General features: G+C 45.2%; 1 protein-coding gene across 4 annotated transcripts in view; it reads left to right on the top strand.

Moving 5' to 3' along the window:
- Positions 1-27,871, top strand: part of MGAT5 (alpha-1,6-mannosylglycoprotein 6-beta-N-acetylglucosaminyltransferase) — a 327,769-nt gene that overhangs the window by 94,004 nt on the left and 205,894 nt on the right. For 2 of the 4 annotated variants that reach the window (XM_073884745.1, XM_025857052.2), the window contains one exon: positions 24,026-24,405. In XM_073884745.1, coding sequence (XP_073740846.1) covers positions 24,165-24,405 — 241 coding nt within the window. In that variant the 5' untranslated portion in view covers positions 24,026-24,164. Of the gene's footprint in view, positions 1-24,022; positions 24,406-27,871 lie in introns of all 4 variants that reach the window. The other 2 variants (XM_073884749.1, XM_025857046.2) reach the window with 1 other exon arrangement.

Here is a 27,871-nt window from a genome sequence, read left to right as displayed (position 1 = left end):
AAATAGCAAGATTTTATTCTTTTTGATGGCTGCATAATATTCCATTTTGTGTGTGTGTGTGTGTGTGTGTGTGTGTGTGTGTGTGTGTGTGTGTATACATACCACGTCATCTTTATCCATTCCTCTGTTGATGGACATCTTGGCTCTTTCCACAGTTTGGCTGTTGTGGACATTGCTGCTATAAACATCGGGATGCACGTACCCCTTCGGGTCCTTACATTTGTATCTTTGGGGTAAATACCCAGTAGTGCAGTTGCTGAATCGTATGGTAGCTCATTTTCAACTTTTTGAAGAACCTCCATACTGTTTTCCAGAGTGGCTGCACCAGCTTGCATTCCCACCAACAGTGTAGGAGGGTTCCCCTTTCTCCGCATCCCTGCCAACATCTGTCATTTCCTGACTTGTTAATCTTTAAAAAGAATCTTATGACAGTGTGATGTATTAAGGAGCTCATGAGAGGTGCTCACTTAGATTTTTAAAAAATACCACAGATGGGGCGCCTGGGTGGCTCAGTCATTAAGCGTCTGCCTTCGGCTCAGGTCATGATCCCAGGGTCCTGGGATCGAGCCCCGCATCGGGCTCCCTGCTCCACGGGAGGCCTGCTTCTCCCTCTCCCACTCCCCCTGCTTGTATTCCAGCTCTCGCTGTGTCTCTCTCTGTCAAATAAATAAATAAGATCTTAAAAAAAAAATACCACAGATAATAGTGATAAGAATTGCTAGAAAAATAATTTAAGTGCATTTTTAATGTTTTATAACTGGACAGAAATGAATAAATAAAATCTATTTATAAAGAACAAACAAAGAAAAAGTATTACAATCAGGTTTTGAAAAGGGAAGATAAGACTCATACCCATAGAGTGGGAGAAAATATTTTCAAGTTATGTATCTGATAAGGAATTTGAATTAAGAATATATTAAGAGCTCTTACAACTCAATAAAAAGACAAGCAACCCAATTAAAAAATGGGCATATAATCCAAGTAGATAATTCCCCCAAAAGAAACACAAATAGTCAATTAGCCCATGAAAAGCTACTCACCATCATTAGTCATTGGGGGTGTGAAAATCAACACCAGAGCGAGATACCACTTTACACCCATGAGGATGACTGTGACCAAAAAAAGATCTAATAACAAGTGTTGGTGAGGGTGTGGAGAAAGGAGAACCTTCCTACACCACTGGTGGGAATGCAGAGTGGTGCAGCCTCTGGTTAAACTTGGAGTTACCTTATGATCTAGCAGTTCTCCTCATAGGTATAAAAACAAGAGAAATGAAAATATGTCTGTACGAAAAGTTGGCTGTGAATGTTGATATAGTGTCTTTATTTATAGTAGCCACCAACTGATGAATAAACAAAACGTGATCTATCTGTACAGTGGAATATTATTTGGTTATATATAGAATGAAGTTCCGATCCATGCTACCAAAAGGGTGAACCTTAAAAACATGATACTGAGAGAAGCCAGTCACAAAAGACCACGTGTTCTGTGATTCCATTTGTATGAAATGTCCACAATGCACATTTAGAGTCAGATAGTAGGCTAGTGATTGCCTGTGGCTTGGGGTGAGGATGGAGGATTAGGGAGTGATAACTAAATGGTGTGGGGTTTCTTTTGGGGTGATGGAAATGCTCTAAAACTGATTGTTGTGATAATTGCACAGTTCTTTGAATATACTAAAAAGTGGTGAACTGTACCCTTTGGGTGAGTTGTCTGGTATGTGAATTATATCTCCGTAAAGCCGTTACCAAAAAAAAAAAAAAAAAAGATAAGACAATCATCAAATAAACCCACATTCCTTCGTGGTGGGGGGTAAGTGCTGCTTGTGCATGAATGTACAGATCTCTTGTCCTCATGTCAGAAGATGTCCCTAGACTTTCTTTTTTGATGTCCTCTCATATAGAACTCTCCTTTTTAACTGGGGACACCATTCTTTCAGGGGAGATGATTGCAAAGTGAAATGAACAGCTGCATGATTTCTTGATGGGTGTTCTTCCCACCCTCTTCAACCTCCATGGGGTGCAGCTTGGAGAACTGGTGGTTTATCTGAACTGTTATTTTTCCGGTTTATCTGCCACTACTTGGGTGTTTAATGTTTTATTGAGAACATTAGAGAAAATGTTTTTCTCTCAGGATCTTGTGATAGTGGCTGCCGAAGGAATCTAAATTTAAAATAGTCTAAGTTACAAGTGATGCAGAGGCAAAAATGACACCTAGAGTTTTGATCGACAGAAACCATTCAAAGAAAACCAATGGCCTAGAACAATGGACCACAGTAACAATATGAAATGTATTGGGAATAAATGGGAAGTCTTGCACGTAGCTTCAAAATAATCAGTTTTACCAACCTAGAATGGAGAAACCTGGCTTAATGACAAGCCCAATGATAAATAAAGCCATGTTGATTTTTTTTTCACTGGGGTATAGTGAGGAGGGAGGTTGAATAATGAGAGCCAGCAATTACTATGGTTTTCAGAAAGCTTAACTCAGTTTGGGTCACACTCCAGGTCACCCACTTACTAACTGAATGGTCTAGGGCAGGCTACTTAAGCTTGCTGCACCTCCATTTCCTCACCTGTAGGATAGGGTAATAGTATTGACCTTAAAGGATTACTGAGAAGGTAAGCCAGGTTAATATTTGTGAAGCCTGAAAGTGGAACCAGCTTTAGTAGACTCTATATGATGATGATGGAGATGATAGAGAAATTAAAGAAGTAAGGAGTCCAGACTAAGGGAGGTGACAGTGCCAGTAGTTGGCAAGACTCAGGTCCCCCTGGGAACACTGGGATCTGGTAAATGGGATCATCGACTTAAAGAGCATGCTGGCCTCTCGAGGGTTGTAGGAAAGAACTTTTGTGTTAGATGCTGTGGGGACAAAAACCTCACACATAACATGTAATGTGGCGTTAACTAGGGCTTACCAGAAAGGGCCGTCTGGGTTAGCACAGAGAGTAGGGGCTGTGCACTGTAGTGGTGTCTCAGTTTTGCTTTCCTCATTTGTGAAATGGGTATTACATTGGCTGTGAGGATTAATTAAGATTTACATGAAGCACCTAGCTGGTGCATAGCAAGTGCTCAAGAAATAGTACTTATATAGCATCATCAATAACAATCAGGGAAATAAGACAAATACAAAAGCAACTATGGCACAGACGTTTAATAAAGGTCATAAGAGAGATACTGAGTGCTCTAGGATTTGGTAAAGGGAGGGACCCTGTGTGTTTAGGGCTTGAGGAGGCAGTGTTTCATTTGAAAATGCCCTTTCTGTCTATGAAGATTGGGGTGAAAATAGGGAACATGGTGAAGAGGCTAATCTCTGATCACAGTCACCTTGTAGAAGGAAACCTTCTAGAGAAGGCAGTAGGGAGTTATTGTTTCTCAGTTCCCTTCTACTTCTTGGTAGTTGATTCCAGGAATGTTCTTTTCTTGAAGGGGTTCCTGGAGTTTTAATTCTCTTCCTCAAAGAAATGCCTTTTTTTTTTTTTTTTTTTAGAGAGAGAGAGAGCACAAGCATGAGCAGAGGGAGGGACAGTGGGAGAAGGAAAGAGAGAGAATCCCTGAGATCATGACCCGAGCCAAAAATCAAAGTCAGACACTTAACTAACAGAGCCACCGAGCACCCCCAAGAAATGCATGCCCAAGTGGAACCTGAGCTGTGGCGGCCCGCCTGGGAAGTGTTTGTTTAGGACCTTCTTCCTGTTCCCCAATAACCTGAACTCCTACCAGTAAGAAAAAAATGTGAAAACATTTGTTGTAGGGTGTTCAATTTTGGAAAAAAAATTCTTTTTTAAGTCTGACTCCCTGTGGCATTTAGTTCCTTTTACAGGAATGCTAGAATCTAAGAGCCTCAAATCTTGTGGAGGTGCCTCAGTTGGGTCGCCTTTTTCTAGCTGGAGTTCTGTGGGGTCAGGTGACTGGATATGTGGTTGGACGTGAGAATGAACTGACCAGGGCCAAGGGGCTGGTGCGACAGAGCAGTGGCCGCTCTTCTCACCTGCTGTGCCAAGTTGGGCGTCTTCAGGTTCTTTATGTCCAGTCAGACGAGGAAGGTGGGATTTCTCCACTTGAGGAAGAAGGCTGTTCGGTCAGCAGTGGATCGTAGAGTACTGTCGACCTGTAGAACCCTCAGGCAGGTTTCTTCATCCTCCCTCACAGACGGGCTCCTCCCTTGTCCTGTCTTGGTGAGTGACACAGTACTTCAGCTGCTCAAGCCGTAAGTCTCGTGGTCATCCAAGCTGCCTCCTCTCCCAACCCCTCCACTGGCCAAAGCCCATTGTCCTGCTGATTTGACCTCTTAAATGTTTCTGGCTCCTGGTGTCTACGTCATATGACTGCCAGTACCCTGCTGAGGCCTTTATCTGACTCATTTGCCTCCCTGGGCTCCTGGGCTCCAGCCATAGTGTCTTCAAATTCTCTACACAACAGCCAAGATCAAATACGGACTTCTCTCCGTTCTTAAAAGTCTCCGGTGACTTATGTTGTTGGGGTAGTGGTTCTCATTGAACAGGGGACGTTTTTCAGAATCACCTGGAGACCCTCTTCAAAATATTTAGGAGTAGGTCCCGTGCTGGACCCATAAAGCAGAAGGGGGAGAGCACAGGGAAAGGGGTTTGGGCTTCTCTGTCATGAAAAATCTTCCCTTATATAGGCAGTAATTCTTTTTTAAAAGCTTTTATTTTGAAACAATTATTTCATGAGAAGTTGTAAAAAGAGGACAGAGTGTCCCATGAACCCAGCTTCCCCCAATGGGGTCATCTTACATCCTCTCGTACAATCTTAAAACCAGGAAGCGGACATGGAGATATTACTGTTAAGTAGACTACAGTCCTAAGTAATGCAGTTCAGTGCCTCTTTCTCTTGCCAGGTTAGAATGTAGCACTTCCTGTTATGTGAACTATTGGATTATTTCTTGACTTCGTTGGGACCCATTTTACTTGAGGAACAGCGTGGACAGACTTGATTCTGGGAGTGGTGGCAGTGTGTGTGTGTGAGATTTTGACAGCTACCACTTGTTTATCCTTATAAAGTGGATTATAGCCCAAAGAGCTTGCCAAGAATAAATTTGAGCAGTGTAATTCTATCTAGTGACCTAAGGTCATAACTTTCTTATGTGAAAAGTCAAACTGCCACAACAGGTTTTATGCTAGAAGAATAGTACAGACATTTATTCTTCTTGAATCTCAGATGCAGTTAGCTTAAAATTATGTCAGTGTGAATTGTTTCCCAGGCATGTGTAAATCTTGCTTTGTTTTATCTTGTTCAGATTGTAAAACATCAGGGCACAGGGCTTTATTGTTGTTTTTTGGGGGCTTGTTTTGGTCATAATTCTAAACCACAGCATCTCCCAGCGTATGGCTCTATGCAGTGAATCATAAAATGGAGTTTTGCTGTAAGAGATGGAATATTATTATGGGTTATAATGAATGCAGTGGGTTTCATACTTTTAGGTGCTAACCCAGGAGATTCTTTGAAGTAGCCCCCTCTACCAATACCGAGAATCCGTTCTGGTGACTTGAGTTCAGCTCAGCCTCCTCATCCAAACCAATGGACAAGATAGAAGAATCCTTTGTGTCAGCTGTGGTGACATGTTGCTGACACTTGCCTGCATCTTTTTGTGTTTCACACAGATGAGCTTGTGTCTTCTGAAAAAGGGAAATAGAGAGCAATAGGAAAACCACTGTCTGCTTCAGAATAAAACTCGGTCAGAAAAGGCAGAGGGTAGGTTTTAAATCAGGGCATAGGATGACTTCTCCCACCTGATGCACAGAGGCCGTTGGGGCTCCTTAGAGGAGTGACAAGACTTCTTCAGGAACACCCACCACTCTTCAAGGGCTGCGCACTGGACTGGACCCTTTGCAAAGTAGACAGGATCTCTGTTTTTGTAACTTCCCAAAGACAGGGCCAAGTCATTCCAGTGCTGAGATCTGAATCTGGATGTAGTTCTCAAGTCTTTGTACCACTTCAGTTGGCCTCCATCCATGCAACCCACGCCAGGTTCAGCTGTCCCCCCTCTTGAGTAATTCTGAAGCAGGCTTCTGAGAGGGGATCACAAAGGCCAACTTCTTTCATGGCTGAGAAGCTGCCTTCTGAGGTGTATCTCTGAAGTGGAGAATGGGGAACACACTAGATGCCATGTCCCTTGATGATGGGTAATGACCTTATTAGAGGAGGGAGACTTCATGGCCCAAGGAGAGAAGGAAGCAGCCAGCTGAAAGTTACTCATCTGGTTCATTTCTTTGTCTTTCTCCTGCTTTGTCTTGGTGAAGTATTGGGGGCTGAAAAGGAGACTTGGGTGAGTGGGCAAGACCTTCAGGTTCTTCAGAGAGATTCCCAAGAGCAGCAATGCCTCTATTTTCACAGAACACCACCAGGAGGCATCTTTATTGACCAAGGGACTATAAGGACTTTTCACAACAAATACTAAGTCTGCAAATATTTGCAGAAGGACTTGAATCTCCTCATTCAAGGTGTGTGGATCTTACCAGGGAACAAAGTGTGAAACCAAAATGTGTATCCATATCAAGAATTACCAGATTATGGGGGATGGGGGTGCATGCACAGGGAGAGCAGTGTGGCTCTGTCCTTCATCTAGGGTGACGGACCACCCCACTCTGCCTGTGATGGGACGGTTTCCCCTGGGCGGGATTTCCAGTGCAAACTCACAAGGCTGGTCACCCTTACCTCCAGCAGTCTTTGGTGGCCTGGGGCAAGTCACTTAGACTTCCAGAATACTGGGACCTGCATCTCTCCCTAGATGACTTAGGACCAGTCATCTTTCCAGTTTCCTAGGATTGGCACTTAGGCGTGATTCATTCACAAGTTGTATTGGGTAGAGCATGTGGGCTATAAAAGCTAGCACTCTGAAGCCCTTAACAGTGATGATCAGAAATTGGTATTTGATTAAGAACAATACTGGCTGCTTTTGAGACAGTTTAGAAGGGTTAGACGATTAGGATAAAGTAACGGACCCTTGTAATGATGTGGACTGAACAGGTGAGCAGGATTCTAAACACCTTTGAACTTTGGCCCATGCAGAATTTAACAAACAAAATACCCTAAATTAGTGCCACCGTTTACAAACACAGAGCTGACCCAAAACTCTGGGTTTCTGGATTCTCTGAAAAGACTGGACAATCTGGCCACTCCAGGCTGTCTTCCCTTAAGTTATCCAGTAGCTGGAGATGCGAGGCGGTCCCCTCTGTAGCTGGGGCATGTGGTCTCTGGTTCATCACAACCCCCTTCCTCCCAACACCCTCCTCCTCAGGCTTGTTCCCCCTCTTTTCTCCCTGATTACTTTAATTATCTGTCTGGTAAGGTGGACACTTTAGCTCAGTAGTTCTCAACCCTGGCTGTACCTTAGGATTTTGGGGTATGCTTAAAATTTTAATAGTTTCCTGGCCTTCCCAGCCCAACTGAATTGTAATCTCAGGGAAGGGGTTGATTGGGGCAAAGCGTGAGTTAAATGTTCACGGAACTCACTGGGAAAAATCAGGGAACTTTTAAAAAGTAAATATCCCAATGGTATATTCATGGCACGTTTTGCTAAGGTATTAATAAAATACCCCCAGAAGCTGCTGTAGTGCTATAGGCATTTAAATCATTATAATAATGACCATAGGGTTTTTTTGCATGGGGTGATTATAAAATTTTTTTAATGGGCTTATAAATCTAGTAGTTATGAGAGGCAAGTGACATGAATTTAGCATATTTGAGACAAGGAATAAAATGGAGGGGGAACAGTTAAAATGAACGTCCGTGGTTTTCTGTTTGCATAATGGCTTCATTCATCTCTTATTCTCTCACTGTAAATCAATTTCTATCATCTGTTGCCCCCTCCACCCTCTTGCAGGATCATATTCTGGTCATCCTGAATTATTAAAAAATTCAAAGAGCTAGTAAATCGAAATCAGGGCCTCTCATTTGATACTTAAACTGGTAGGGACTTAGCCCCTATTTCTGCTGCCTTATTTTAAGGACTGATAAAACGAAGCTTTGAAATGTTAGGTGACTGGTTCCAAGTGCTGCCCCGGGTCCTGGAACTCTGCATCGTGGTTCCCTCCCTCCCGTTCAGAGCTATTCTCCCTAGGTCCATAACTGCAGACAAACTGGGAGCCCTGGGGCTCTCGAGAGCCCTGTACCTTTCCTTAAGCTTGCCAGTTGCAGCCAGTGGCTTCAAGAACTTGATCCTGTTCACCTTCTGTCCACCGATGTCTACCCTGGGGCCTGGCATTAATTGGAGTTCTAGAAATGAGGGATAAAGAAGAAAGAACCCCAATTCACGTCCCAGGTCCCAGGAAACCTCCTGGGGCTTCTCTCCAGTCTCTGGGTTTTTGAACCCCACTGGTGGTGGGCCCTGGGTAGCGTCCCCATTAGCATTCTGTGCTGCCTGGGTGAGTGTTAGGGGGAGCAGGGGGTTGTCTCCAAGGGCAGGAACCACCTCTTGAACCTTCAGTGTTTTCTCTGAGGTATGCAGGACCCAGGAGAGTACACATCGAGCCCTTCCATGAATGTTCGGCTGATGGGGTCTCACTTCTCTAGTTGACCTCTCCTCACCCTTTCGTCCAGTTTTCCTGCTATGGAAAATACTCTAAAATGCCACTCTAATGTCACCTTGATGGACTCGCAAGAGAAAAATAGTAAGATGGATACATCTTTCTAAACTGGTGACATGTGTTAGTAATCTCTCCTTTTACCCAGGCTAGCGTGCGTGCGTGCGTGTGTGTGTGTGTGTGTGTGTGTGTGTGTGTGTGTGCGCGCGCGCATGCGCGCGCGCGCTCTGTACCTGCCTGGCTGGCTCTGGTAGCACATTTGTTTTGCTCACTGCCCTAATTTTATTTGTTGTTTCTTATATTTTTAGGTCCACACTGTGAGATTCCAATACTCCATCCATTCTGGGTTCTTCTCTGTCACGAGAGCCAAGACGCCTCGTGGGAGGGATGCTTCGCTGGCTGGGCTGGGGGCAGGAAGTGAGGGGGTGTTTGCAGGATCATCTGGGAAGTTGTTTTCTTTTAAAATCGCCCCATAGAAGCCTGACCCAGAATGATTAAAAACAGAATTTGGAGAAGAGGATAAGGGAGACCTCTACACAGGGCTGTGGTTTTTGTGTGTGTGTGTATGTGTTTTTTTTAATGTCCAGGTGATTGTTCTATACCTTCCCAGCTTCTCATTTGGAAGTAGTTAGCATACAGGGTTTCCTTGAAGAAATGCGGGCAAAAGCCCAACCCGCAATGGAAAGCAGCTCATATTTATTAAGTGCTTATTGTTAGATGCCCGATCAAGTGGCTTAGTCCCTTTGGGTTTTTTTCAGGATTGCTCCGTTTATTTATTTCATAAGTTTGGGTACCTTCCAGATGTCTCTGACAGGTACTAAGGCATCCTAGAGCGCTGGTTAAGAAGCTGGGCAACTAGAGTAACAACTCTACTAATTGGTAGATGGGTTGACCCTGAATAGACTGAGGAGTTCATGCCTCAGTTTCCCCCACTGTGAATGGGGGCAGTTGTTAGCACCTACCTCGTAGGCTGAGAGGATGTGTTAAGGCACTAACTGTCAACTCTTACTGCCGTGGTGGTTAGGACAGTCCCGCCTTCATGGAGCGGAGAGTTTGGTGACAGCCAGGTTGCAGAGGGGAAGCCCCGTGGTCAGCATACGTGACTCGCAGGGGACACCTGACTCCCATCTTCCCATCCAGTCTTCCCTCCCTTTGCACCCTGTCCTCCATCCATGCCTCACATATCTGTAGATGGGGAGCTCAGCTGTAGGAGTTTTTCTAGAAGCCTTCCAAACTCTTACATCCTGTTAATGAGTGATGCTGTGTCATTATTACAAAATTCAGCTTTGCTGGGAACCGTAAGCATGGCAGTGCCCCCAGGCCCTCCTGAGATACCCCTGCCCCTCTGCTCACTGGCCCTCAATGACTGTTCTTTCCTGCAGCTACTTCTTGTGCACTTGTCTTCCTTAGAGAGCCCTCCCTCCTTCTGAGGCTCCTAATCTCCTACTACTGCAGTAGATAGAACCAGAGGTTAGCAGTAGAAACCAAAATGACCAGACTGGTTAAATCAGGGTCCTTGGTTTCATACAAAAGACTTAGTAAGTAGTCTGACTTCTTGAGGAGAGACCTCCCCTCTGCTTCTCTTCTACTTTCAAGGGCCCCGTGATTACATGGAACCCACCAGGATAGTCCGGGATCATCTCCCCGCATTAAGGTTGGCTGGTTAGCAACCTCACTCCCATCTGCACCCTTGATTCCCATCGGCCATGCAATGCAGCAGATTTTTGGGGATGAGGGTGTGGGCAGTACTCTACCTACTACTGCTTTCTTGTTCTTTTCTGTTTCATTGTTATCATGATATGTTCCAAAAATGATTAACAAATAATACAGGAAGATAAAAATACATGTAAAATTTAGTCAGGAAAAAAAATGAGGCCAGGAGATAAGCAGAGTAGGAAAGTAAGAGTCAGGAATAAGGTTTACACACAAAATAGATAACCAGTTTACCTCCTGGAAGGGGACAGTGATTTTGGTTCTGAGCTTTCCCTAGCAGCTCTCATGAAGAGGGAAGCCATGCCAGTTACATTTCACTGTGTCATTGAGTAAAATCTGACTAGTTTTTTAGATGCCTGGATGAGTATTCTTTCTGTTTAGAGGAGAACTTTCTTCTCTATAGGCCCTCCTGGATGCATTAAGTGTAATTAGCAAAACCTTTGCCAGGTTTATAGTAAACCCAGCGATAGGTTTTTACCTGCCCCACTTTTTTTTTTTTTTAACTGCTCTCTATTTTAGGTCAAATATGCATTGCTTTGAAGACTTCTTTCCAAGACATGTGGTCAGGGTCAGGCCGAATCCAGGGATTAGAAATCTCCAAAGCCAGAGGTTCATATCTGGTAGCTCTCATGCCCTGGGGATTCTTGAGAGTATCCTGCCTGAGCTTTCATTCCAAACAGCAATGATGTCTGTTTTACCTTTCTTTATTTTTGAAGGCCATTAAATAAAACATGTATTTATGTATACAATCCCTGATCCCTTTTTAAATGGACGAGCTTGAAAGCCTACCAGCATTTATCAAGAGCTAAGATCGTGGTTAGTGGCATTCACAAAAGTGTTTCTGTACTGGTAGGCCTTGAGGTTTTTGAGATGATATGTTACGATAAAAAAAAAAATGTTTATTTATATCCCTAATGGACTGTTGGTTAAAGGCAGGATGCATTAGGAACATTCAGGTCAAAGTATAAATGATTGAGCATTGAGCTGATAATTCTGCCATTTTTCCTCCAGATTATCTTCCAGCTCACCAAAAGTTGCATTCATCTGATCAGAATTCTTTTGGCATATCTTACAGTATTTCTTAAAAATCAATATTTAGAAAGAGAAAATATTATGACTGTTATAGTCATTTCATCTTTTATTAAGATTAGAGATCCATACACCTGCAATGTGTTGTTTTGGAGAAATGCTTTCAAATAGCTGCCGGAAACCACCTGTCTTACCCTGATATTTAGAAACAAAACAGGAAAAAATATAAAAATACACTTAAGGGGGTTTGGAGATGCCAGTTAATCACACCCTTCCTCCATTCTGGGTTCTGAACCAGAGGTAAGAGAAGCCAGACGAGGATTAAGGTGCAGTGCCAACTCCATTAGAGTAAAGCGGGGTTGGAAGATGTGTCTTGTGTGCAAAACTTTCCTGTCTGCCCTAGGTGGAATCCACACGTCTGCACAGGTAGGGGCTGGCAGCCAGGGGTGGGCTCTGCTGGGTAGGGAAGCCCTGTCCCTAACCCATGGGGGCAGGAAGAGAGTGAGAGCGCCCTTCCCCAAGCCCTGGGGCAAGAAACCCAGCAGCTCCCCCCCCCCACCACCACCACCACGCAAGCTTAGATGCTGTCCTTCCGCCCCCAGGAGGCCTATGAGTGCTCTGATGCGGGGGCAGGAATAGTCCCCTTTGTGGTTTCTTCTGCAAAAAAGGAGCACACGTTCTGTAGGAAAACATGTCCAGAGGAAGTAAAGAGTCCTCCCTTTATAGGCCATTGGGTTGTTTTTAAATTCAGATGTAAGAAATCCAAACATGGGGCAGTTCCTTGTCTGTGTTGATGCCAGGGCTGCTAACTAGATTGTTATCTGGTCTTGAATGTACGTTGGTTCCCACACCACATGTATACTAATAAGGTTGTACTTCTGGAATTGATTGTATAGACAAACCATACTTTTTTCTTACAGATTTAAATTAAATGCTATGCTGTTACAGTCTAAATGGACAAAAGGTCATTTGTCATTATTCATTTTGAACATTAGCAAAGATCTCAAAATGAGTGAACTTGAGAAACTTCACAAAAATGAAATGTGATTTTATTTTAATGTTCCATCTTGGTCATATATATATATATGTATGTATGTATGTAAGAATTAAGAGATGATTAACAAGTTCTAAGGCGTGTGTGTGAGAGGAGCGTGAGGGAGAGAGAGAATGTTAAAAGAGATCATTTGTCACAAAAGGTTGAGCAAAGTCAGTCTAGAACAGTGAATGGATTGTGTATCCCTTAAGTCATCCTTCAAATATAGTTTCTTTCAGCAAAGCTTTGCAAGGCTTTCAGTGGCTAGAAAGTCAGTATGTGCCCCGGAAAATACCTGATCTCAAGGCATTTCCAGAAACTCAGTATTGGTCGAGATCATCTTAGGCCAAATTAAGGCAACTTAGGAATATGGTTACCTCATTTGGAGGCTATTCATTTGGAAGTCAGCTGGGAAAGCCATAGTGACTGGTAGGTGGGTGTTCTAAAATGAGCACCTCAGCAGTTCTAACACAAGAACTCAGCCCCAGTGATGTCAAATTTGAGCAGTGCCAACTCTACGTGGAGAAGCTGCCTGGGGTGACTTGCTGTATGGAGTCATTTGCTAATCAGAGTTAAAAGTTGGAAGACCTGTTTCTAAATGGTGTCTTTGATTTTAGCATAATGGATCAACACCCCACCATTAGAAAGACTAGTTGTCTTCTATGTACTTATAGTTCACAATGAGAAAACTAAGCTGTCTGTGTATATATGTGTCACCTCAGCTGGACATATCTTACAGTACTAGGAGTGTCTGTAAGACAGCTGGTCTTAGTGGCCTGCATCTAGTTTATTCAGAAGTCCTATCAAATCATTGAGTTCTGTGTACATCATTAAAAGGGGAAATTGTGCCATATTCTCTGTCATCCCTCATCGAAAATTAGTGTCTGGCCCCCATTCTTACTATCCCAGATGAGATAAAGAGCAATGTATGCTAGACTTTAATGTGCAAACAAATACCAGGAAATCTTGTTATAAACACCAGCTCTGATTCGTTCAGTCTGGAGTTGGGCCTCAGATTTTGCATTTCTTTTTTTTTTTTTTTAAGATTTTATTTATTTGAGAGAGAGAATGAGAGAGAGAGAGAGCACATGAGCGGGGGGAAGGTCAGAGGGAGAAGCAGACTCCCTGCTGAGCAGGGAGCCCGATGTGGGACTCGATCCTGGGACTCCAGGATCATGACCTGAGCCGAAGGCAGTCGCTTAACCAGCTGAGCCACCCAGGCGCCCCTGCATTTCTAACTACAGTCCTCTCAGTGCTACAGGTCCACGGACCGGATTACGAGTAGCAAGGTTAATAGAGGTGCTGATTATTAGAAGCATTGGTAGACAGCCTCAAATAATTTCTCCTCTTTGGAGCCAAAGGCCAAAGAGAGGTTAATAAAAGCCCTAACAGTCCAGTATTATTCTCAGTAATTCCTTCCATGGTCTGATGGTGATCTAACAGGGCTCTGTAATGAGCTAGCTCTTCCTAAAAGGCTGCCTTCTTGGGCACGGTTTCTTGTTCATTGGCCTGGGAAGACCAGCTTGCAATTCTTTAAGGAGAAAACCAGTGTACCTTGCAGAAGAGTGTATAGCAAGCCAGTGGATCTGCATTTGTAGAGAGCAGAGGGTTTATCTTTTGAAATACTGGGATAGATCACATTTTGGGTCCCACTGGATAGGAACCATAGAGTTGGTAAAAGGAGCATCTTCCCAAGGATATAATAGTTCTTATGTCTGGCTGGGTATTAAAATCACTGAGGCAGCTTAAAAATTATACTCCTGCTTAGGCCACATCTCAGATGGAGGTGAGACCTGGGCGTCTGTATTTTTTAAAAAGGAGCCCAGGTGATTACAAAGTCAATCAAGACTGAGAGTCCCTGGTTTAGGCAGTCTTTAACTTGCAGGGCAGAAAACTCTCCTGAGAGGTTCATTTTAGCTTGAGTTAATTCATCATTTGTATAATCTGAGGGCTTGTGATCAGGTTGCAGTCAGATTGACCCAAGATACTTGATGTATTTAGGAGAGTTGACCTTAGTTTGATAATTGGGGGATAAGTCAGCTTATCAACCAGCATCTGATGTTTGAGTTTTTCCCTAAGAAAAAATCCAGTCCTGGAGCATTTCTGACCTGGATCTGCCAAAGCTTGGGGCTCTGTGCTCCATGTGGCTTTAGTGTAGCCCCATTTTAGAAGCAATGGGAAATTCATTATAAGGTTTAAATTGTATAAAACTGGCCACTTGAGATTGTGTGTGTTCGCCCAAGTGCATGTGTTGGCACCTTCTTACTCATCAGCTAGTTTAAAAAATAAAAATTTGACCTGGTGGTCTTCATCAAGTCAGGTGCTTGGAGGGCTGTCCCATTTCTTCAGATAGTGCCGCTGGAACACTCATGGGCAGGCCAGCACCCAGCCTGTGTCCCTCCAGCTGGAGAACAAGGGGTCCTGGGGTGGGGTAATTCATTTCTAGGCTTCAGGGAGCACTTACTGAATAATGAGCTTTTTTCTTGAGGGCATTGCTCCACTTTTTGAAAATGATTTTGATGGTATTTTTGACTTTTTTTTTTTTTTTTAATTACTGGTGCGATTTTGGGCCTGTTGTCATTCATGGTGTTTTCTAGATACAAGAAGTTGCCAGAAGTCTGATTCTCAGAAAAAAGTTTATTGTGTACTTACCATAAAATTCTTTGTAGCTTTACTGTCCTTTGGCTTTGAGTGAAAGCGAATCTTTGGAGCATTTTCTTTTAACATTGAGGAGACCTACCTAACAAATTTACACACTGTGATCTTTCCACAGACCATTCCTTTTTTTCTTCTTAGTCATTATCAACCTGTCATAATGTGTTCTCCTGGTTTCTTGGGCTAGAAGCTAGATGACAGTCCTGCTGTTTTTAAAGACTGATGTAGTATCATCCAGTTTTTGTCTTCTCAAAGACTTCTTCCCTGTGCCTGTTAATTTATAGACTAGAGTTTTGTGAGCAGAGCTCCAGTGCCATGTACTAATTAGTAAATTGGGGGCACAGCTAACCTAGGAATGAGCTTCTCAGCTGGTTTCAAGATAGTGTTAGCACTGAAGGATGTGAAAGAAAATGAGACTCCTCTGTCAGTCAGCATCAGGAATCAGCCCCCCGTCTTCTCCCTCTGACCTTCAGCCTTAGCACAGGGTCTGTGCCTGCTCATTCTCAGAGCTGGCAATGGATTTCTGAATTTACTTTGGTTTGCTTCTCCTTGCTGTGCAACCTCATCCGCTCGGTTGACCTTCTCTGAGTCTCTTCCTACTGAGTGGGTAAGATCCTGCTAATTGGTTAAGGCAGTGGTTCTAAACCAGGGTGCTTTTTACCTCTAGGGAACATTTGGCAATGTCAGGAGACATTTTTGATTGTCACAGTTGGGAATGGAAGGTTCTAATGGCATCTAGTGGTGGAAGTTCAGAGAACATCCTACAATGTGCAGGACAGTGGCTCATAACAAAAGAATTATCTGGCCCCAAATGTCAGTTATGCCAAGGATTGAGAAATCCCTGGATTAAAGGAACTTATTTCATTTTCCAGGGCATTATGCTTTTTGCTTTGGTTTAATAGATGTTTTCAGAATTCTTGGACTTGCTGTGATTTCATTTTTTGTGGTTGGGAAATTCTGTCAACTGTGAATAACCTATGGGCTTGGTGAATGAAACTTACAGAACGTGTGAAGATCTTACCTGACCCAGCAGTGACAGCTTCCTTCTTTCTTCTTTGTCCCCCTTCCACTTGGTCCACCTGCCAGTATTGTGCACACCCTAGAGGCTCAGAGAGTAAGATCCTCAAATGTTTGTTTCCAGCTGTTTCCCTTCCCCAGGGCGCCCCCTGGTGGAGATGGCTATATGTGAAGTGGCCCGAAGTACCATAGGGAGTGGGAGTTGGGGCCAGCTAGTATTGGGCTGACCACAAGGAGTGCCTGTTTTGGACACAAAGCTAGTATTTGGACACACAAGCTAGTATTGGGCTGACCACAAGGAGCGCCTGTTTTGGACACAAAGTCATGAGCTTTATTACTGTATTTAAACATTTATCTTGCTGTTGATGCCAGATATGGAGCCCTGAACTACACTCCGCGGGCAGGTGTAACTGCCAGGCAAAAACCCACTTCCAATGGGTGGGGTTGGACGTTTTCCTTTCCCTGCCCACACTAAGAATGCAGGTGGCGCATAATAAAGTGAAAATTCTGGGCACAGGGCTATCTTGGTTTGATGGCTTCAAATGTAAAAGGGACTGGCCGTTTAAAACCAAGACTCAAACAAACAAACACTGCAGCAACCCAGACATTAAAAAAGCTTCTCCAAGTATCCTAAAAGTGTGTTGTCTTAGTGGGTATTTTTCAGTTAGTGACTCAAAATCAGACTTGTTTAGCGAGGTCTAAAGGGAGCAGGCTGTTTTCACTGAGAATGTGTCGGACTAGAATTCGTCAGAGGACCAAGCCACCAAAGTGGGGAGGAGAGACTCCTGTTTGTACCTGTTTGCACCAGCACCTTGGTTGGTTCCTGAGCTCCTTTGCTCCTCCCTAGGATGGGAGGCGAGCTCAGTGGTTATCACAACTGTCAAGGATTCCCACTTCAGATTTGGGGCTGCTGCTGAGTGGGCAGCAGCATGTTTCAAGATGGTGGTACCAGGGGAGTGAACAGCCCCAGAGCAACTTCCCAGGACTTTGGACTGACTTTGGAGGAAAAATCTGCTTGGCTTTTCCTTCCGTCCTCCTCCGCTTCTCCTTTTTTTTTTTTTTTTTAAAGGTTTATTTATTTATTTGAAAGAGAGAGAATGAGAGAGAGAGAGAGAGAGAGAGCACATGAGATGGGGGAGGGTCAGAGGGAGAAGCAGACTCCCCCCCGAGCGGGAGCCTGACGCGGGACTCGATCCCGGGACTCCAGGATCATGACCTGAGCCGGAGGCAGTCGCTTAACCGACTGAGCCACCCAGGCGCCCTTTTAACAACATGAGACCTCCCTGTTTAGAGCAAGAATGTCCCATCCAGACCATCTCTCTTCCTTAACACCAGTAGTGCCATCAATGTATATTTTTCTTCCTATCTTTGTTTCTGCCAACCCCTGGAGGTTGGTGGGACATGGCATTAGAATTACAGTCCAAACTTAAGAACAGTTGCCCAAACACTTGACATTGATCTTAATGCAAAATGAGAAGTAGTAGGAAATTGTTTCAGAGTTAAATCATTAACACCCTCTAAAGACTCGTTACTGCTTATAATAAGTCAGACAAGAAGCCTCTGAAACTTACAGTTTAAGACTGGCCCTCATCAGGCATTTAATTACACTATCAGTTCTCTGTCATATAATTTTATATGAGTAGATATGTGGCCCTGAATTTTGTAGAATAAGCAAATAAGACGACTGCCAAGCATTCACTTCCTGACCAAATAGCATAGATATTAAAAGTTCAAACTCCACGCATACAGAAGTAGCTAGGAAAGTTTTGTTCTGAATCTTGTCTGTAAAAATTTTTCTAACAGGTTTTTTTTTAAAAGAAACTATTTTGAGTGAAGAAAAACAAAATTCAAATGAAAGCATCTGGGGAACCTCAGAGCTAGAAACCTCTCCTGGAACCCTGAAGTCCTTTGAGACACGGTTTGAAAACCAGGAACCCAGATCCTTCAGCCCCTACTCATCCAGCTCTGACAGTGCTCTGTGCTGCTCCAACTTTCCCCACATCAGACGTACGGACAGCGAGACAGACGTGCTTGTCTAGGGTCACACAGTGCCAGTGGGTGGAGCAAGCTGGAGATCCCAGATCTCCAGGCCTGGGAGCAAGTGTTGGTTCAGTTCTTCCTCACTACCCCTTCTGGTGTCTTCCTGGGATCCTCTTGGTTGACCAGTGATGACACCAGCAGCCTCCCCCGAGGGTCCCACCACCACCTGCCACTGCTTGTTTGCCTTCTCATCTCTTGTCTTAGGTACACTTACATTCCCACAATCACTGCCCCTTCTGGGAATTTGGTCAGAAGTTTTTCTTTTTCTTTTCTCCTCACACCTAACTGCCACCGTATCCTCTGTAGTTGAACCCCATCTCCGCAAGGGCACAGTGATTTTCCACTGCTGTGTGACAAGATCTTAGGGCAAAACCTTGCGACAGGTAAGGGACAAATACAGACTCGGAGTGCCAGGGTTCTCTCTGGTTCACACCAGAAGGAAGTCTTGGGGATCACTGCTCACTTGTGTTTCTTCATCTCATTTTCGCCATCCTGCGCTTCCATCTAGCAGACACTTAATGACCATCCACTGTGTGCAAGGTGTGGCCATTCCTGGAATTTCCTGTCTTTGGGACGCTTACGCCCCCTATAGGAGAGATGAAAGGAAGGATTATCCTATAGAGTAGTAGGTAAGAAGCCCTTCGGAAGAAGCACAAACTGTGAGTGTTCCAGGGAGGATGCTCTGTCTTCAGATGAGGGAGCTGTGGGAGGCTGTATGCAGAAGGTGGGGTTCAGTTGTGAGATATGGGTGGGATTTCCCAAGGCAACGTGGAGGAGCACAGCTGACTTAGGGTTTCTTGAATGTTACTGCACAAGATGAGGCAAAAGTTTGGCCCATAGCTGCTGGTTATGGATAGATAGGACGCACTTCAAGTGGTCAGAAGAGGTGTGTGAATGACTGTTCGAGCACAGCTGTCCCATGTAACTGTTGGACCAGCAAGCTGTGAGGGGATTGGCCTGTGGGGCTGCAGGAAAAGGTGACATCTCTGGTTGGGGCTGGCGTTGCTCCTGAAGGGACAGGCGTTTCCAGCTTCACTCATCGTCTGAAGAGAATGCTTCTGATGTAAGAAATGGGTCCCTCCAAGGATGTTGGATAGGCAGCTGCAGGAACTGCTTGTTTGCACCATCTCCCCTGGAGCTGGGCTATTGTTCTGTGTTCTTAGGTGGTTTGAGAAGTTGGCATCTGGCAGGGAAAGCAAGCCTTGCCTTGAAGGGCGGCCTCTGAGGTGGATGGGGAGCTCTTAAAAGCAGCCATGTCTGGTAGCTGGTGGCAGATTTCTCCGTGTAATTTCCTTTGGTTAGTAGGCCTGTGGTCAGCCCTTAGTCATGGCACAGCCCGGCCTTGGCTGGGCTGTGGGGAAGAGAGGAAGGGGTGGGTCCTTGCGGAGGCTGCAGGGGCCCCTGAGGCTCATCTGCCTGTCTCCACATACCCCCAACTTTGGAGGTGGGCCTGCTCTTTTTTCTTTTTTCAGTAACAGCTTTATTGAGATATGACTCATATATCCTATAATTCTCTCATATAAAGTGTATAATTCAGTGTTTTTAATGTATCCACAGAATTGTGCATCCATCACAATTAATTTTGGAATCTTTTCGGTGTGCTGGGTTGTCACCTCCCAATTCCCCTGTTTTCACAACCCCAGAACGACGACTGTTGTACTTTCTGCATCAATAGATTTGCGTTTTGTAGACAGTGCATACAAATAGAATGATACAACATGTAGTTTTGTGTGCCTGCCTTTTTTCACTTCGCAGAACGTTTTTAGAGAGCAACTGTGTTGGAGCACATATCAGAACCTAATTTATTCCCCTTGATTTATTAGTATGCCCCTGTATGTGTTTTTTTGACCTGTCCATCATTTGATGGACATTTGAGTTGTTTGGGCTTTTTATTTGTACATTATGAGGAAGGTTGCTATGACCATTTGTGTACAAGTTTTTGTGTGGGCATAGGCTTCCATTTCTCTGGGGAGTATTTCAGGCGTGGCATTGCCTGGGTCACATGGTAACTCTGTGGTTAACCATTTGAGGAACCACCAGACTATTTTCCACACCAGCTACATCATTGTACATTCCCACCCACCAGTATATAGAGGTTCCAATTTCTATACATCCTCACCAACACTGGTTCTGAGCTCTTGTTGAGTATAGCCATCTGGGTGGGTATGAACTGCTATCTCACTGGGGTTTTAATTTGCATTTCCCTAATGGCTAATGATGTTGCCCATCTTTTCATACGCTTTTACTTTTTAAATTAAGAGAACTGACACATTTCTGTGCCAAAGATCTTCGATCAGTTCTGGAAAGGGGGATGCCAGGTTTTATTGTGTTGAGGAGTGAATGGGGAGGAGGGAAGTGAATGCTGCTCTTTTAGGAAGTAGAGGAATAGAGGAGGTGCAGATGAGGGTGCTTAGTGGCAGTGGGGGGCCTAGAAGCTTAGCTCATTGCCGACAGACTTGGTGCAGACTTCTTTGGGGAGGACAGACGGCATCATGGCTCGGGCTGGCATTGCTCTGGTGGGCAACAAGGCCTTCTGGGAGAGACTGTGTTTTTGTGCCTATCAGCTCCATTTTGCAAGAGGATCCAGCTAAGTCTGGACGCAGGCAGATTCTTAGCCAGATCCACCGCTTTTTGATCACTATTGTTCTGCAGCCTCTTGATGAATTTTGGGGCCATCAGTGATGATGATCCTTAAGTCCCTTCTGATCATTAAGCACCTTCTGGTGAGGGTTACTGTCCTGTTGCCCCCCTGCCCCCCACGCTATTACTGTGGGAGTTTGGGGTGTGTCCCAGGTAATGGTTTTGAAAAGTCTTTTAAAATTCTGTTACTAGGAATTGTAGAGATGAGTTCTAATTCCGTTCTCCGTGTGAGCTGTGGGTATGCTGAGATAGCTGCCGCTGTTCCACACCGTAGAGCCCATGGGAGAAAAGAACATTCCTGGCAGTTCTGTGGGTACTTAAAATCTGGGCCCTCAGTCATCAGAACCATTTTCTGAACTTGGAATGAGGGCTTTTCACTCCAAATTTGTAAGTCTCTGAGCTGGTAGAACTTAAGCTTGGCTGGGTTTCTCGACATCTTCTTGCCACTCAGATGTGCCATCTGTAGGTGGTTCTGAGTGTCCCCAAGGCCAAGGCAGAGAAGCGCACCACCTTCTGCTGAGGCCCTTGGACCTGGCCCTGCCCTTGCTTCAACCTTGCAGCCTTGAACAGCTGCTTTAGGGGGTTAAATGACAAAGTGGAGTGGAGTTTTCTGTCTAAAAGTTAACAGGTAATTCCTGTATGCATTTGGGGTTCTCCCTTAAAGTAGTAAAAGAAAATTGCCCAATGACTGTCATTTTTAGTATAGTGTCTAATTTACTTGCCCTGGGAAAATCCCTTTGGCCCTGCGGTACAGTTGACTCACTGGTGTGGATTATCGAACTGGAAGCATAACCACTTCCTAAGGACCCAGGGGCAGCCCCCAGCTTTAAAGCCACCTCTCTTGGTGGCTTTAAAGCATCAGCCCCACGAGGGGCTGTTTGTTGAGTCTCCAGAGCCCAATGGCAGCAAGGGCTCAGTATATGCTATAGAATGAGTGGAGGAAAGAAAGGAGCAGGTGCTGCTCACGGAGCCCTCATTTGGAAGGGCCCAGTAAAGAGCTCTAGTGCCTGGAGGACACGTTGCTTGGTGAACAGGTGGTTCATTGTGTCCCTGGGGCCGACGTCTTTCTCTGACAATGTACGTGGTGGTGATGGGCTGGGGGGGGGGGGCAGGGGGCTCCCTTATAGGATGTCATGGGATCCCACACAGAAACTGGCAGACAATCTATATAGACAGACAGGTGTTTTAAACTGTGGACTAGTAAGGGACATCATAAGCCACAGCAGTAGGGAAGCTGTCTGGAGCCGGTGTGAGTGGAGCTGGGGCTTGGGGAACAGGCTGGGTTTGGATGATCCGTGTGATCTGCAGAGGGCCAGCCAGGTAGGGAAAGCAGCGTGAGTGAGCACAGGGAGACCATGAAGAAGGATGTGCAAGGTTATGGTGACAGCCGACCAGCAGGTGCGGAGCGTGCGGCCGGCCGGAGGAATTGCAGTGACATGGTATTGCAGGAGGGACTTGGAACCAGGCTGTATAGACGGCATGATGGTATTGCCGTGGTGACGACATCTGTGGGCCTGGCTCAGCGGTGCTCAGACTGGGGCAGGCATCAGAATCACCTGGAAGGCTGGTTGGAACACAGGTGGCTGCCCGCCCCCGACCCCCCAGAGTTGCTGATTTAAGTAGGTCTGGGTTGGGGCCTGAGACCGCATTTCTCCCTGATGCTTCTGCTGTGGAGTTCGGGACTGTGCTTTGAAGAGCCACTGGCCTAGAATTCAGGTGAGGTGTCAGTGATCTTTTTCTGTTAAAGGCCAATAATAAATGTTTTAGGCTTTTGAGCTACATAGGATTTCTGTCCCATTTTCTTCTTTGTTGCTTTTTACAACCCTTGAAGCTTGAACACACACATGTTGGCCATCGATAAGAAGGCTGGTGGGGAAAGATGGGTGGCGTAGCGAAGGCAGGGCATGGTGTACAGAGTCCTTGGCTGTCCCGAAATTACCCCTCTGCCCCATAGCTGGCTGACTTTGGGTAAGTTAATCTCTCTGGGCCTTTGTTTCCCATCTATAAAACAGAATGATAGTAATAGTTCTTCCCATCGAGGACTCTAAGAATTCAGTGAGCTAAGGCACAAAATGCATTTAGCGCGATGCCTGGGACATACGTAGAATTTATTTAGCATTTACTATTCGTAGCACTACTACCAACCACTGATGGCCGTTCACAGGTGAGGAAAACAGAGAGGAAGACCAATGCAGATCTGCCGCGTTACAGATTCTGAAAGATAATTGCTCTAAGATCTCACCATCGTTCCTTCTTAGGCTGCTTACAAGGAAGAATACTTAGAATGAAAACATATGCACCCTCTGAATAGTCCTGCTTGGAGACCATTGCTCAGCTTTTCCCCTGGCACACTTAGAAAATGGTGCCATTTGTGACCTGGCTGGTTGTTGGACCCAGGACTCTGGTTCGGGGGTAGAGAGTTTGGCCTACTTGTAACCCATTTACAACCTCTGCTTCGGCCTTATGATTGGGAAGACTTGCTTTAAGACCTTGGCCCAAATAGGGCACCCAGTAGGATCTGGCTGATGAGTATTGAAACTGTGCCTTTGTGCCTTCTAACCTCCCATTTTGCCCACAGTGTGAGTGAAAGTGAGAACTACAGGAAAGGAGGCTATCATGTGCCCCACGTTTCCTGTGCTAAATGTGCAAATGAGTGGTGAGGTACCTCTTTCACTCATGGCAGCTGGAACAGGAAGACCGCTGGGTATCCCTGGCATAGCCTCTGGTATGCACTGGTACCTGGGGAGAGGCCGCCTGGTGGCCCTGAGAGCTTTGGCTCATCTCTCTCTCTGGATACTGCTACTGCAAGCTGCCCATGCTTACATAGTATGGGGGCTTGCTCCCCTTTCCTGGTCTAATGACCCCTCAGGAGACGCCTCCTCTCTTGCTCACCTCCCCAGCTGCATGTGCTAATTCTTGCCCCAGAGCACATACTAATGACTTTGTAAGCTCAAGTTACAGATGCACCGAAGTACCTGGTGGTGCTATGACTCCGCCCTCCACTTGGGTTTTTGCTGACACTCAGTGAAATAGCCTTCCATCTCCTCCCCGCCTTGCAAAGCAAGCTTCCTGTTTTGAACTTGGTCCAGACTGGAACAGCCCTGCTACACCTGTTAACATAGGCAGACACACATTTCCTCCTCTGTATTTGTGCAGCTTTTTTGTCGCCTAGCCAGATTTCCCCTCTCAGCTTACAGATCTGGAATCATAACATAAGATATTGAACCAGCAAATTAAGAAAAAAGGAAGTTCGCATTTTGGAGCTATTTGAGTGAAAACATGGCTCCTGGTTGGTTTCCCTGTGTTTTGCCACGACCACTCTGCTAACTTGCCCCCTTCTTCACAGCAGGATGGAAACGAGGAAAGGAAATCGGCTGACGCAGGAGCCAGAGTGAGACCGACGAGCCCACAAATCCAGCCTGCACCATGAACTTGTGTCCTCCTTCTACGTTTTAGGAGCCAAGGGCAGGTGAAGTTGCTGGAGAGCAATGGCTCTCTTTACTCCGTGGAAGCTGTCCTCTCAGAAGCTGGGCTTTTTTCTTGTGACTTTTGGCTTCATCTGGGGTATGATGCTCCTGCATTTTACCATCCAGCAGCGAACTCAGCCCGAGAGCAGCTCCATGCTGCGCGAGCAGATCCTGGACCTCAGCAAGAGGTACATCAAGGCGCTGGCGGAGGAAAATCGGAATGTGGTGGATGGGCCGTACGCCGGCGTCATGACAGCGTACGGTAAGCGCCTGGCTACTGGGGCTCCTGCGGCTTCTTTGTGGAGTGTGGCTTTGCCTTGAACGGACCCCAGAGCCTCGCCGCCTTGGTTTTGTCATGGATTGAGTGCATCTTTTGCCACTGCCTTTGCGGCAGTGAGTTGCACGCAGAGGGACACTTCTAGAAAGTTAAAGCCATGCCCTTGGGGAGCCTCTGAGCTCTTGTGCCCAGGGACTAACACCCAGCCCCAGGAGCAGGTGGGGGGGCAGAACAGTTATTAGAGCTCTTGGTTGGATTTGCAGCTAGCTCTTCTTCCCTCACCACATTTCTGGATTGCATGATCTCATCTGGGAGTATGATCAGGGAATGTAGAAAAATATTCTCATTATCTTTCCCTAAACAAAACTTAATTAAGGTGGGGTGGGGTGAGGTAAGGAGGGTGGGGAGGAATGTGAGGAGGAATGAGGACTGGGACGGGGCGGGGGGAGGGGGGTGGGCAGGGTGAGGTAAGGCGGGTGGGGAGAAACTCCAAGCCAAGTGTGTGTCTCCCTCCAGCCAGGACGTAGGACACTAGCGATTACGTGCTGGCTAATAGCTTTCCTCTTTGGCTTCTTGAGAGTTGACTGCTCTTGTTTCTTGCCCTTGTCTCTAATTGCCCTGACTTTGAAAGAAGTCTAACTGTATATGTTTTTTTGTGTTTTGGGTTTTTTTTGTCAGGTACCTAAAACTGTCTTAGAAATGAGGTTGAGTGGGGAAAAAAAAAAGAATACATACAGAATATTACTTATTTTTCTTTTGGCCAAAGTTATGCTTAATATAGAAAAAGTTGGAAGCTATAGACGTGCAGAAAATAAAACCCCCAAGAATAAAGAAAATCACATATAAATCTACTACTCTAGGAAATAACCATAATTAACACCTCAGTGTATACTTTCTGCTATCTTATATAGGCACACAAAAATGTATGTGTATATGCAAAATACTTTAAAAAGCATAGATTCACAAATACAAAACAGAAATTGTAGATGAAATTTGGATCCTACTGTGTTGTGGGGAACCCACCTCCCAGCTCTCCTGTACTGACCAAGAACTTAATCCCTAGAAGATGGCCCGTCCTGTTGCTCACTGGCAAGTCTAGTCACTGAGCGGAGACCTTAGTGGCCTCAGGGTTTGGGACCCGGAGGTGTACTATAAAAGAGATGCAAAAAAGGGGTTGGTTGAGGTGGAAAATGGTGGTGTTCCACCTTGTGACCTGTCAGTCATGGACTCTGAAGTATATGGAGTTCATATGGTGTTTTCCAGAAAATGATCAGCAGCAGTTGGAAGCTTGAGTTGAAAGGCAAGAAATCATACTTAGTTTTACATGATTTTTGTTTGTTTGTTTTTGAAAGGATCCAGGAAATTTGGTTACTTTTAAATTTCATATATAAATTTTTGGTAAGGAGAAAATGGTTGCTTTTTTTTTTATTTTTATTTTTTTAAGAGAGGTGGGGTGGGGAGGGGAACCAAGGGGATGAACAGAGTCTTAAGCAGGCCCCGGGCCCAGAGAGGAGCCCAACACGGGGCTCGATCTCAATACCCTGAGATCGTGACCTGAGCTGAAACCAAGAGTCGGACATTTAACCGACTGAGCCACCCAGGCGCCCTGAAAATGGTTGCTTTTAACACACGATGTGGAAATTCTTTTTCAGAGCCTCCTGTTGGAATGATCACACTTGTCTGCTTTTAATCTATTCAGTTTGGCGGTGTCTATAGGCATTGGCTTTCAACATGTCTAAATAAATGTCCCCCCTCTTTCTTCGATCTGATGGATTAAGAAAATGAGACTCCAATTTGAGGACCCACACTGAAAACCAAGTGGTTTTTCAGAGGGTGCATTTGAAAATTACTCATTGACTTCAGTCTTCTGTAATATTTCTCAAATACCATAGATAAACCATCAGAAAGAATAAATAAAACTGTCACCATTAATGTCATTCATGTGCAACAAGTAAATATAACCAGTAAAATAGATGCCATTTTTAAGTTTCTGGTTCTGTACGTTCCATGTTAAATATTTTGGGGGAGAGAGGAGTCGTCTGTTAGTAATTTCCTCCTTCTGTTGATCTCAGTCTGTCAAACCTTTTCCAGGGGAAAGAAGAAACCCCACACATGGTAAACTTGTAGACTTTAAGTTTTCCTAGTTGTTTTGAGTGTTCGTATTTCCTTTTTTCTGCCGAACATCTCCTAGGCTAGGCTTCCTCGACGTTCTCGGGAGCAGTAATGCGGTATTAACTTTCAACCCTGCAGACACTATATGCTGTAGAAAGTTAGCAGAACGCCAGAGTAGTCTGTTAGAATTTTGGCCACCACGTAGGAGTTTGGAGCTCAGAGGAACTACAAAACTGGGTTCCAGCTTCCTCCTTTCACAGGTGAACCTTAGCAAAGTCATTCTTCTTTTTCTCAAAAACAGCAAAGAAACAACCCAACAGGCCCCATCGGCAGATGTAACACACGCTGCTGCGTTTCTCTTGCATCTCATCGACTCAGCATGTCAATCAAAGTGCTCTTTGGGGCTGAGTCTGTGGAATTTAATTGGACTGTGCATATGTGCTCGACGCACTGGGACCATCATGTGGCGAAATCCCACTAAAACAGGGTTTGTCACGTGGGCACTCTTGGCATGTGGGGCTAGATAAATCTTTGTTGTGGGGACTGTTCATGCGCTGTAGGATGCTGAGCAACATCTCTGGCGCCTGTACCCCTAGATGCCAGTAGCACCCCCCTAGTTGTGACCATCAAAAATGTGTCCAGACATGGGGGGTGGGGTGCAAAATTGCCTCCCCTCCACCTTGGAGGACTGCCACACTAAGAGTGAAACCGAAAACACAAAGAGCATCTTGTTAGGGATGTTCCCAAGCAGGTTGCTAGTTTTATTAAAAATTTGTCAGCCTGGCCTCCATTTCTCAGTTTTGGGCACCAGCGACTGGAATTGAGCAAGATGATGTGGTCCAGGGCCAGTCATGGGAAGCTGGAGAGCCTTTCTGATGGTGTGTGCTTCCCCTGGAGTCGATCAGTACCAGGGGTGGGCATGTCAACAGCCAGGTAGCTCTGGTGGTTGATGTCAGGAGATGCAAAGACCACAGGATATTCAGTGGTTTAGCTGGGATGGCACAGTGGGGATGAAGGTGCTTGAGCCAGTGGTTTGCAATCTCTTTTTTTCTGTCACAGCCAGCCCATGTACAGAGCATGCCTAGATGCCTGCCCTGAGAGAGCGAAGAGCTGATCCCGGATGGCTGGGATCTGTGTCTGCTCTGAGTCAATCCCATTATTAGACCAAAAAAGAGAGAGAGAGAGAAAACACCTTCTTTCTCCCATCCCCATTTGGCACAATCAGAGCCTCTTAGGATGCTATAAGTGTGTCTTCAGTAGCTGGGGCAGGTATTTGAAGAATCCTAGTAGCTGACTTCAGATTATTACTGATTTTTTAGAATCCCTGACATGAGATCCT

Source organism: Callorhinus ursinus, unplaced genomic scaffold (genome assembly GCF_003265705.2).
Source record: "Callorhinus ursinus isolate GAN/ISIS: 27379988/994484 unplaced genomic scaffold, GSC_fseal_2.0 scaffold2, whole genome shotgun sequence".
Classification (NCBI taxonomy): Eukaryota; Metazoa; Chordata; class Mammalia; order Carnivora; family Otariidae; genus Callorhinus; species Callorhinus ursinus.
The sequence above is the reverse complement of the archived record's forward strand: the minus strand, read 5'-3'. Positions and strand labels throughout refer to the sequence as shown.